The sequence below is a fragment of the Chelonia mydas genome, chromosome 1, assembly GCF_015237465.2.
Source record: "Chelonia mydas isolate rCheMyd1 chromosome 1, rCheMyd1.pri.v2, whole genome shotgun sequence".
Taxonomy (NCBI): Eukaryota; Metazoa; Chordata; order Testudines; family Cheloniidae; genus Chelonia; species Chelonia mydas.
Genome location: NC_057849.1, coordinates 247,897,971 through 247,909,636, shown reverse-complemented (window position 1 = coordinate 247,909,636; position 11,666 = coordinate 247,897,971). Strand labels below are relative to the sequence as shown.

Sequence of the window (11,666 nt, the reverse complement as noted above, 5' to 3'; positions counted from 1 at the left end):
CCCCTAACTGCTTCTCCTCTTCTGCTTGAACTACTAGTCAGTCAGTATGGTTTTGAACCTGTTCAGGAGCTTGAAGTGATGAAATTCTGAAGACATGTATGCGAAGGTGAGCAGCAATCTGCATGCATACACCAGTGGAGTATCTCAGCAAATCAAACAAGGATATGACCTAAAAATAAACAAAAACAAATTAATGTTACCAAAAAAAGCTTTGAAACCAAAAGGTCTACCCTATAGCTCAGCCCTCATGTTCATTTATTTTAAGAATATCTTTGTTAATCCCATCTATTGTTGGGTCAGTAGTTTTAAAAAGGTATTTAAGTGATTGATTTATACTCCATGATGTTAATTTACAAGTTTTTAACTTCAGTTTGACTTTTTAAAACCATTATTGCACATTAACCATGTATTTGTATTTCCACTGCTAACAAAGCTTTCAATCTGAATGAATGATTAACTTACTCGGCTAAATTAAGGTTAACATTTACATCAGAGCAAAAGCCTGAATTCATGGCATGAGTCTCCAGGATTTTCTTTTGTCCTAAACTTCAGCCCCAAACCATGAATTGTAGAGAATAGCTACCACTGTATTGGGTGCCAAGAAAGGAGAAACAACTAGTTTAACTGATGGCATGGGATAAGAGGGACTGAGTTTTCAACCTGCCCCTTATATACACCTCCGTATGAAAATAAGTGTTTAACACTGTTTCAGTGGATTTGTAAATTAAAGTTTAAAACAAATACTTACCAATGCTATCCATAGAACAATATATTCGTCAATAAAACTGTTGAAGTACTGGTCCAAAAATAGAAGACCTGGCCCAATAAATGCAGTATCTTGAAGATAGATCTCGCTTTTTGTCATGTGGGCCACCTACATAAAACAAGATTTGATATAGCTACAAAGCTTGACATTTGGCATCAATGAAAAACTTACTTTGAGAATATGAACTATTATGGTAACAAATATTTAAATTAAGGAACAGTACAAATAAATAATGCTCTTAAAAAGGGACAGTCAACCTGTTCAATTGACTAAACCCCCCAGTTTTTTTTATAAGGACATTTTCTATTTAAAGTTACTTTAAGCTCTGCTACTATTTAGGAAGGTCTTTTGGGTGAGCCCAAGAGCACCACCACAAAAATGCTTTTGGCTCACCCTATCTCCTCTGCCTCTAATACATGCCTGCTTGCTGCTCAGTTAGTTTCAGCATTGCTGCTGCTGTTACTCCTAGAACCCCTTTACATTAAAGCAGCAAAAGTATGCAAGTTTCTCGCCGCACCACCCATAACAAAGAAAGTGACATCACCATGAAGCTCATGTGACTACTAGACAACAAAACAGTGACACTGGTCATATGTGTTAGTGCTGTCAACGTGTTAGCTATAACAAAGACTTCCATTAAGTAGAAAAAGCTACCTTTGGATCCAAAGGTATGTAACAACTGCACAAAGAGCTCTTCCTTCCCAAAGGCCTTCTCCCCTTCTGACTGGTAACTAGCTGTGTTTACAAGTCCTTGTACGCCTTCAAGCAGTCTTACTGAGCCTTCTGGATCGAGTCCTTCCTTGTTACTCTGCTCTGTATGCACTTGTGAAATCTAAGCAGCAAGTCTGTGCCATGCTTGCTGTAAGCCAAGTAGTTGCTTCTCAACTCAAACCTAATACTTTTCTATTTAGCTTTACAGTGAAGGTTTGTTAGACACTTGGAATAGTCAAAGCATGTACCCATACAAAACAAAGAGTCACAAGAAAAAGGTCCTCCAATATTTATATCCAGAATAATGCTAACGAGCTTGTTGATTTTGTGGTTTCCTGTCTGGGTAAGGCAGATCTCAGTCTGGTGAGTCCTGCCCTCTTACGAATGAAAAAGAAAAATAATGTAGATAAACATAACCTTGTACTTTCAGTTGTCTAGAAGAACTCTGTGTATGCCCTAGTCTAAAGATTAAAAAGTTAAGGCAGGAATGCCTTAACCACTTGGCTAAAGGGTATTCTTGGATGGATCTTGATGTCTCCTGTTGAAGCTGTTCCACTTTGTACAAAATATTTGACTATTGGCCTTGAATTTGAGTCTCCTGCATAACAGGTTAGTGCCCTAACCAGTGGGTTATGAAGTTGCACTCTCCCCCTCTTTGGCCCAATGAATAATTATTTTATAAAAGTGAAAGTTTCAACAGGCAAGATAGACACCCTCATAGCCCAGTAATTAAGGCACTCATCTGGGACACGGGAGAACCAAGTTCTGAATCAGGCAGAGTCATCATGACCTGCTCCTCAGGCTGTTTTGTGCAGACCCCAATCCAGCTGCTATGCTCTAAGGAGGGCTCTGAGCACATCTATTGGATTGGATCCCACAGCAGAGATAGTGGTAAATATCTAGTTTGTGAACCGCATTGACGCACAGGTGAAAGTTAGTTGCTAAGCTGCATGCTGCTGGTAGTCTCCATTTCCCCCCAGCAGAAAATTAGGAGCCTAGGGAGTTTAGGCAGCTAGGATTTTGAGGATTAAATTTTGACCGTGGCCACCTCAAGTGGCAGTTAGGTCCCCTTGGTGAATTCCAGCCAGTCTCTGACAGGCCCAGGTTAGTAGTTGTAATAATAGAGGTTCTGCAATAACCAACAGGGTATATTAGCAGAGTTGAGTAGGAGAGCTTACACAATGCCCACCTACAGCACTACTCTCAAAAGTACCAAATACACACATCCAATAAAAAAACAAACAAACAAGATTCCTTACCACCAATTTTTGTGTGATCTTAGCACTCACAAATCCAAATGTTAAGACATAGAGGCAAGGATGCTTTTCAAACAGCTGAGTTGTAGATTTTTTATAGATCATTATTGCCAAAGTGATAACTAGCCCTATATGGAGGCCTGGTGAAAGAACACTAGTGCCCTGAAACACACAAAGCAGAAAACATTTCTCATCATAACTTGAATCATACCATAAATTTTTGGACCCAATTTTCAGGACTGCTGACCAACCACAACTTCCACTAAAGCCAAATGAAGTCACATGTACTCAACATGTCTGGAAGAAAAAAAAATCAGGTCCTGAGTTGCTGTGCAGCAGGGCCACTCGCATTGACTTTTTTTTCCCATTCTATTTTATAAACTCAAACTTCATGGCAGTTTCTCTGACAATACAAGACCCCTAATCCAGGGTATACAGAAAATGTGACTTGGATTACCACTGCAGTTGAGTTATTAGCTGTCTCATTCATATATATTTAATGGCTTTACAGACAGCATTAAGGTATATCAAACAGTAGAATCAATGTATTAGATTGCTTAAATACTCAGTAAGATGATCAGAAGTACTAAGTTTTTTGTAATGTAAGAATTTAACATACAAGCCAAACACAGTAACCCGCTTCTTCCCCACCCCAGTATTAGAATACAGTTTAAATTCTAAAATAGCTTACTGCGATTGTAGATCCATTTTTGCCAACTCCACCACCAAAGATGACGTGGAAATAGTTGGAACAGGAAAATAATGCTCCACCCACTATTCCAAGAACAGGAAAAGTCTTCAATTTTAGGTCTATCAAAGGGATCTTGCAAGAAAAATGTTTTTTAAAAAAAATTAAAGGACATCACTCCTTGGAAAAAGTTAAACTGCTGCTGAAATCTCCAAAAACAATTTGTATTGCTTTATTTTAACTATCCCTTTTCCTTGAAACTTATACTCAAATCAACAATTTCAGAATACAGTCCTGTCCTTAAGATGATAGGATACCTTTTTTGGGGGGGGGGGTGGGAGGCGGGGGGGGGGGGGGGAGGGGAGGGGGAATGTTTAAATCCTGGAGAAGTAGGTGGTTAAATTCTGCCCTTGAAATTCAGCTGTATTTTATGGTGCTTTAGAATTTGCAACACCCTTAAAAAGCTCTTTTTATACTTTGCTAAGTATTTCAAATTCGATTGAACAGAAATCTGTGTCAGAGGAAAAAGGATAGTTCTTTCTAAATTCATTGGTCAGCACAATGGAGCACCACAGGAAATGCAAACTCCATCTGCCTGCTTTGTGATCACATTACATAGTATGCTATATGATGCATCTTTGCATTATGTATATTATCCAGATATAGATTTAACAAAATATTTACCTTTTAGAGTCAAATGCAGTTTCAAGAAAACTTCCAAGGCAGCAAAGGGTTAAAAAAGAGGAGCAATAAATTTTCTGAAACCACGGACTACATATTTTTGGAGACAGACTTGTTTTTTCTTTAACATTAAAATGTAAGGCAGAGATCTCTGCATCTCAAAACAATCCACCAATTAACACAAAAAGAATATATAGTCAATTAGCCAAGTTTGTGAAGTCTGAAGATCCCACTTATGCTTTGCATTTCAATCTTAATAGTTTCAGAAACAGAACAAAAACGATTTGGGGAGAAGAAAACCGAACTGTTTAAGAACATTTTCCTCTAAAAATAATTTGCCATTTCATAATTGCCAGATTGATGAATGAGTCAGATACAATAAAACATTACCAAAATAATTTAGACTGCAAAATTAACTTGATGGTATTGATATCTATTCCAATCAACTAGTACGGTGTATTATACAGATGACACCACCACCAGGAACAGGAACTACAGTCCAATATACAGCAGGCTTCAAATTGTTTCCAATTTTTAAAAATATTTGCATTCAATCCTATATGGTCCTATTCTACATGAAACATATGAGCTGTTCCCCCTTCCCTCAAATAGGCTGGAAATATTTTTTAATATACTGATGCCAGAACACTGCTGGGTAGACATTTTAAAGTTACAGGGCCAGATCAGCTCTTACGCCAGTGTAAATCCAGTGCAGCTCCATTAACTTTAACAGTTACTCCATATTTACATCAGCATAAAGCAAAATTTAGCCCATTGGATTTGTAGATTTTAATGGTCAGTTTATTTTACAATTGAGACAGTCTACTTTAAAAATTATAATTTTGAGCAGAAATTTATGGTACAGGAATAATTAAAAATAAAAATTGGATGTAACAGAAACTTACATCTGAAAAATATAGACTGTGGGTAAGATTCCTTTGAACTATAATCAAAATGTATTTTCCAGGCCTAAAGTTTATATATGGCAGATGGGGTCTTTTTCCTCTGTGTAGCTCTAAATTCATGCATAGGAAACCACACTATCACATCCAAGAGATACAGTACTGAACTACATGGAAACAGGCACCCTATAGTAAATATATAAAGCAACATTTTTATGTATTAAAATTGAAATAAAAAATAAGATTTAACAAATATAACATAAGCTGAATACAGAAGATTTGAAAAGCAATTACTAAACATCAATACACCTGCACATGACAGCTTCAGATACAACTGTGAAAGTCTGAATGCTTGATACACTTACCTTATAGTCCCACATAGTAGTTCCACCAAATGCAGACATCAAGAAGAGGATTATTATGGCTATCTGAACTTCAGTTACATCAAGCCTAGAAAGAAAAGAGGCAGCAGGCTTAGTTCATACATCTGTTTGTTGGGGGAGGGAATGGGAGTAAACGATTAGGTAATTAAAATGTATACATTCAGGACACGCCATGTATATAAAATACCTGATTTCTGTGACCACAAAATTCTACATACCAACTAAAACAAAAACATACCTTGCTAAATACCTGATCATCATTTATAGTTATGCACAGAAAACTTGGGAGTTTTTTTTTTTTTTAGTACTGTATAGCTATTTTGGAAATTTTAACAAGCTTACAAATCACTGTTATATACATATTAAGCAAAACGATAATTACAACGGTAAGCTTTTAACAAAAAACAAACAGTAGTATCATCATCAGATCTCTCTATTTAACAAGGTTTTATTCGTAGAGTGAGTCTTTATACCATCCAGGGCCTGTTTTATTAAATTGAGTGAAACTGACCATTTATCAAACAATGTGATTATCAAACATCAATATTCACTAAAATTAGACAGGTGTGGTCGGTATTTTTGCAGGCAAATGTACTTTGAGTATTGAATAAATGGCAGCCAAATATCGAACATCTGTTTGTCACACGCATTTTGCTAGATATGAAATTGATGCATTGATTTTTCCATAACCTCCCTTTTTTTAAAAACAAAACCATTCCTCTAGTTTTGGACTATTTTTCCTTTTTCTAGTGAGAGATTAAAAAGAACATTTACAGGAGGTAATTCTGCCCACTTCTTAATTATAATGTCACCTGAAAGTGAGAACAGGCATTCCCATGCCACTGTTGTAGCCAGCGTAACAAGATATTTATGTGCCAGATGCTGTCAAGGTTCCTCCCCCACTCTGAACTCTAGGGTACAGATGTGGGGACCTGCATGAAAACCTCCTAAGCTTACTTTTACCAGCTTAGGTTAAAACTTCCCCAAGGTACAAATTAATTTTATCCTTTGTCCTTGGAATATCCACTGCCACCACCAAACTAACTGGGTTTACTGGGAAACGCAGTTTGGACACATCTTTCCCCCAAAAATCCTCCCAACCCTTGCACCCCACTTCCTGGGAAAGGTTTGGTAAAAATTCTCACCAATTTGCATAGGTGACCACAGACCCAAACCCTTGGATCTGAGAACAATGAAAAAGCATTCAGTTTTCTTACAACAAAGACTTTTAATAGAAATAGAAGTAGGTAGAAGTAAAGGAATCACCCCTGTAAAATCAGGATGGTAGATACCTTACAGGGTAATTAGATTCAAAACAGAGAATCCCTCTAGGCAAAACCTTAAGTTACAAAAAAGACACACAGACAGAAATAGTCATTCTATTCAGCACAATTCTTTTCTCAGCCATTTAAAGAAATCATAATCTAACGCATACCTAGCTAGATTACTTACTAAAAGTTCTAAGACTCCATTCCTGTTCTATCCCCGGCAAAAGCAGCATACCAACAGACACAGACCCTTTGTTTCTCTCCCTCCTCCCAGCTTTTGAAAGTATCTTGTCTCCTCATTGGTCATTTTGGTCAGGTGCCAGCGAGGTTACCTTTAGCTTCTTAACCCTTTACAGGTGAGAGGATTTTTCCTCTGGCCAGGAGGGATTTTAAAGGGGTTTACCCTTCCCTTTATTTATGACAGATGCGCTAAAGATTCGTATGCTTCTTCATGCTTCAACCACCATTCCAGGGGACATGCATCCATGGTGATGATGCTTGTTAAAAAAATAATGTGTTAATTAAATTTGTAACTAAACTCCTTGGGGGAGAATTGTATGTCTCCTGCTCTTTTACCTGCATTCTGTCATATATTTCATATTATAGTAGTCTCAGATGATAACCCAGCACGTCGTTCGTTTTAAGAACACTTTCACCGCAAATTTGACAAAAAGCAAAGAAGATACCAATATGAAATTTCTAAAGATAGCTACAGCACTCGACTCAAGGTTTAAGAATCTGAAGTGCCTTCCAAAATCCGAGAGGGACGAGGTGTGGAGCATCCTTTCAGAAATCTGAAAAGAGCAACACTGCAATGTGGAAACTACAGAATCCAAACCACCAAAAAACAAAATCAACCTTCTGCTGGTGGCATCTGACTCAGATGATGAAAATGACACATGACACATGGATGCATGTCCCCTGGAATGGTGGTTGAAGCATGAAGGGACATATGGATCTTTAGTGTATCTTGCATGTAAATATCTTGGGACACGAGCTACAACAGTGCCATGCAAACGTCTGTTCTCACTTTCAAGTGACATTGGAAACAAGAAGCAGGCAGCATTATCATCTGCAAACCTAAACAAACTGCTTTGTCTGAGCGATTGGCTGAACAAGAAGGAGGACTGAGTGGACATAGCGTGGTCCTTGTACTCTCGATTGTAAGGAATATACAAGGTTAACATCACTTCCAGGACTAGCCTCCCCAACGTAGAAGAGCACAGGCCACGTACCCCTGGATAGGCTCAGCGAAGCATAAATGCTGCACCCTCCTCAAACAATGGAGAAGTGAGGTGAAGTGTCCACTGTGCTCTTGGAGCTCTGGGAAGCACTGTGCACCCCAATGACTAACAGTGACTTTACGAAGCCATTACTGTAAAAAGAGTTTAATGTATTGCAAATCAATAGCAATTTTACAGAGGTCTCAGGGACATCTGTAAAAAGGAATGTCAGTTTTGATATGAATTTCAGGTTCTGGACCAGATATGAACTTCAGATAAAACAGAGATTGAGATTTTTTTTTTTTTGGCGGGTTGGGGGAGGGAGAGATGGGTGGAAGGTAAAATGAGATGTGTCAAAACTTGATGTGTCAAATGCAAAGATCAAATATGTACAGTTCTGAAAAGAGTTCTACTTACTTTCCAAACTTTAACATGCCCGATACATATGTCTGCCAGTGAGCACAATAAAACATGAACATTCCCACAAAAGAACAGAAAAACAGCCAGTCAGGGTTCGTTCCCAGTCGAACAGCTATGCAGGCTCCAATGGAAACAAAAACTGAAAGGCAGAGATAAGCATGGTTAGTCATAAATAATTATACTACCTGCAATTTTAAAGACGAACACTAGACAAAGTTTGATTGCAATAGCATCAACAGTATAGTGACTTGTTGTCAGCATTTCCCAAACTTGAAGCTGAGCCCCCTTCAGGAAAATGAAACCTATGGTGCCCTTTACAGCCCCATAATGTGTTGTTAGAGGCTCACCCATCTTAATTTATATCTTTTCAGCCCTCCCACCCCACAACCAGGGAGACATACCCACATGCTGTGTAACACGGTTATAGGGTAGTGATAGTGAGTTACAGATTACTGTAAAAATAACTTTTTTTTTCTGAAATCTGTTTAAAAACAAGAACACATCACACCATCATCAAGTGCAGATCAAATATAGGGAATCTCATCACAAAATCTTTAGAGAACTGGAATATTGTGAAAACGGCAAGAAAATGAACTCTTGGGTAACCTTAACTACATCACGCACAGCTAAGCACTCACTGTAGTGTTCCTTGTTTCATTAGGTTTAGGTCAGGGTTTCTCAGCCTGTGGGTTGTGACCTAAAACTGGGTAACTGGAATGCTTCAAAGGATCACATGACAGTTCCAGTCCCGCGAGACTGTTGTGGCCTGGTGCATGGGATCACAGTGCCACTCAGGTTTGGCTCAGCTACTCCTCCGTCACAATGATGGGAAGGTAACCAGCTCAAATATGAGTGAGGGGCACTGTGATGCCTGTGTGCCAGGTCATGCCACTCACACAAATCTGGCCCAGCTGGTTCCCCCCAGAGGGGGAGGAGCCAAACCTGAGTGGTGGTGTGATCCTGGAGGTGACAATGCCCAGAGTAGGGAGCTGAGCTGAGCCAGCCCCATGTAACCAGAGCTGCAGGAGCTGTCACTGCAGGGGAGGTTCTGCAAAGCCCCATCCTCTCAACACCCTATCCCCGCAGGAACAGGACCCAGTCCCTAGACTTGGGGCCCTCACACATACCAAAGCCTATTTACTGGGTTAATCAAACATCTGTCATAACTTACTCAACAGAAGAACTGAAGGCTGGCCTCGCTACTTATGTGGCTCGAACACAATAGTGATGAGGGCTGTATAAGTAGCTAAGATGCTAGATACAGTATAAATACCTGCAGTTCAATTTTAATTTGATGCTAAATTGCCAAGATGAGTTAAGGTTTATAGTACAAACAACAACAAAAGTGGGCTATTAATTTCAGATATTAAGCAGTAGCCAATTAAAAATTGTGACTTGGACAGCAATTCAGAAAAGCATCACTTCAGGAGAGAGAAACACAAGAACTTGCATGTTTTAGTTTGTTTTGTTTTTTGATGGAAGCAATCTAGCCCATCATTTTGATTTCTTCCTTAAAAGGAAATGAAACCTTTTCTAATTAGAAAGATTGAGTCACGTCAACATAATCAGGAACTATGAAAGTGAAATGAGGAAAAGTAAACACACTTAAAAATTGTTAGAACTACAGTACCAGGTCAGGAGAGATTTAATTCCTTATTGTTACTTGTATTAGTCATCTCGGATCTAGTGGAAATGTATACTGTAGACGCTAATGTTAAAAAAAGCCTGCAGGATGGTGTGCCTACTGCCTGGCGATACTGCACTTCTCTCCAAGGAAATCTTGGAATGTACTGCATTGCTTACAAAAAGTGATCAGATTCAATAGAGGGAACACACTCACTTCATACTCTCAATGTAAGCCTGCAAGAACTAGGTAACATGCATTATACATGTCTCAGGGCCACTTCTAAAATATTTTCCCACTCCCTAGGTTAGTAAGTAATAACCAGCTAGCTCTCATACAGAGCTTTTCATCAGCAGATCTCAAAGAGCTTTACAAATGAGGTCAATAGTCTTATTCCCATTTTACAGATGGAAAACAGAGGCACCAACAGGCAAAGTGACTTGTTCATAGTCACCCAGCAGGCCAGGAAGAGAATCCAGGACTCCAGAGTCCCAATCTCGTTTTTATCCATTAGGCCAGACTGTACCTTACTAGGATTTAGTTTTTTCCAGTTACCGCCCACCCACCCCCCAAGTTTAAAAATGAAGAAATAAAGTTACCTGTGGAAATACTGTCACAGCCATGGTCAAAAAGTTCCCCTAAGGGGGAACTACTATTTGTTCTTCTGGCTTGTTTCCCATCAATAGCATCCAGGGACTGGTAAACAAAGAGTCCTAATGCACACAAGAGGAATACCCAAAACGGTGCCTGAAACAGATGCATAAATATCAATACTGTCAGTTCCAGATTACTTACTATTAGCCAAAATCTATCATACTACAGATTTTCTCTGCATGAAAAGCTTTCAGAGCAGTAGCGTGCTAAGAGACTACCATGGACAGGCCAAAGTCTTCTTTCAGTTTTAGCACTGTAAATTGCAGTAAATCTGAAATGAATTACTCAGTTTACATCACTGAAACAGAATCTATGCAGCCTCACACTTGTGCTTTCATTTACAAAACTAAAAGTTTAGGTAGATACAGCTATCTAAAGTGGCATCAAGATTAATAAACTTCAGTTTTCTCACCTGAAAATTGAGAGAGGTGCACATAATTAGTAGGAGTGGTTCTATCCAGGTTTATGGACACAGAACCCAACCAAAAAAGAGCTTCTTAAAAAGAAAAAAAAGTTCAGCATTTCATTCAAATTCTCTGAAGTCAATTAGATGATTAACTTTGAATTTTATTTTCTTCCTTGGTATTTAGAGAACTGGTTATATTTGTATATCAAATTTCAGTTAATATGCAATTAAAAGTAGAAAATGCATTACGTAATTTGTTAACAGAAGTTTTAGTTTTTAAATAGACAAAGTTGGAGATTTTCAAGGCTCAAAGGGCAGACACCTAACTGCCATTTGTGCCTTGCAGAATCTCTCCCAAAGTAAATAAATGTTTCTCTCTTAAGAAAGAAGAGCAACTGTCTATTGAATGTAGACTTTGATCATTTATTTAGTTCTTGTTTTAAATTGATTGGGGGTTGTTTTTGATCATTCATTACTGGGTTTTAGTTTAGCAGGACTTGCCATGGTAGTGGTCCCATCTCAGAGGGGAGATTTAGCTTTCAGAAATCAGTATGATTTTGAAACTAATTAGTACTTACTGATTACTTTTTCTCATATATCCCCAAATCTAGTTTCTGTCCAGGTCACATTTTTGCCCCCTAGTTGTTACCAATCACACTTTACATAAAAAATTATTCGGGAAGA

At 38.4% G+C, this 11,666-nt stretch overlaps 1 protein-coding gene across 3 annotated transcripts in view; it reads right to left on the bottom strand.

Annotated features, from left to right (window-relative positions):
• CHPT1 (choline phosphotransferase 1) overlaps positions 1-11,666 on the bottom strand; it is a 30,203-nt gene that overhangs the window by 4,419 nt on the left and 14,118 nt on the right. The window contains exons 2-9 of one of the 3 annotated variants that reach the window (XM_037879459.2): positions 10,989-11,072; positions 10,522-10,669; positions 8,296-8,437; positions 5,370-5,454; positions 3,425-3,556; positions 2,737-2,895; positions 749-874; positions 59-169 (exon numbers count right to left, since the gene is read on the bottom strand). In XM_037879459.2, the coding sequence (XP_037735387.1) occupies positions 59-169; positions 749-874; positions 2,737-2,895; positions 3,425-3,556; positions 5,370-5,454; positions 8,296-8,437; positions 10,522-10,669; positions 10,989-11,012 (927 nt within the window). In that variant the 5' untranslated portion in view covers positions 11,013-11,072. The remainder of the gene's footprint in view (positions 1-58; positions 170-748; positions 875-2,736; positions 2,896-3,424; positions 3,557-5,369; positions 5,455-8,295; positions 8,438-10,521; positions 10,670-10,988; positions 11,073-11,666) is intronic. The other 2 variants (XM_043541720.1, XM_037879454.2) reach the window with 2 other exon arrangements.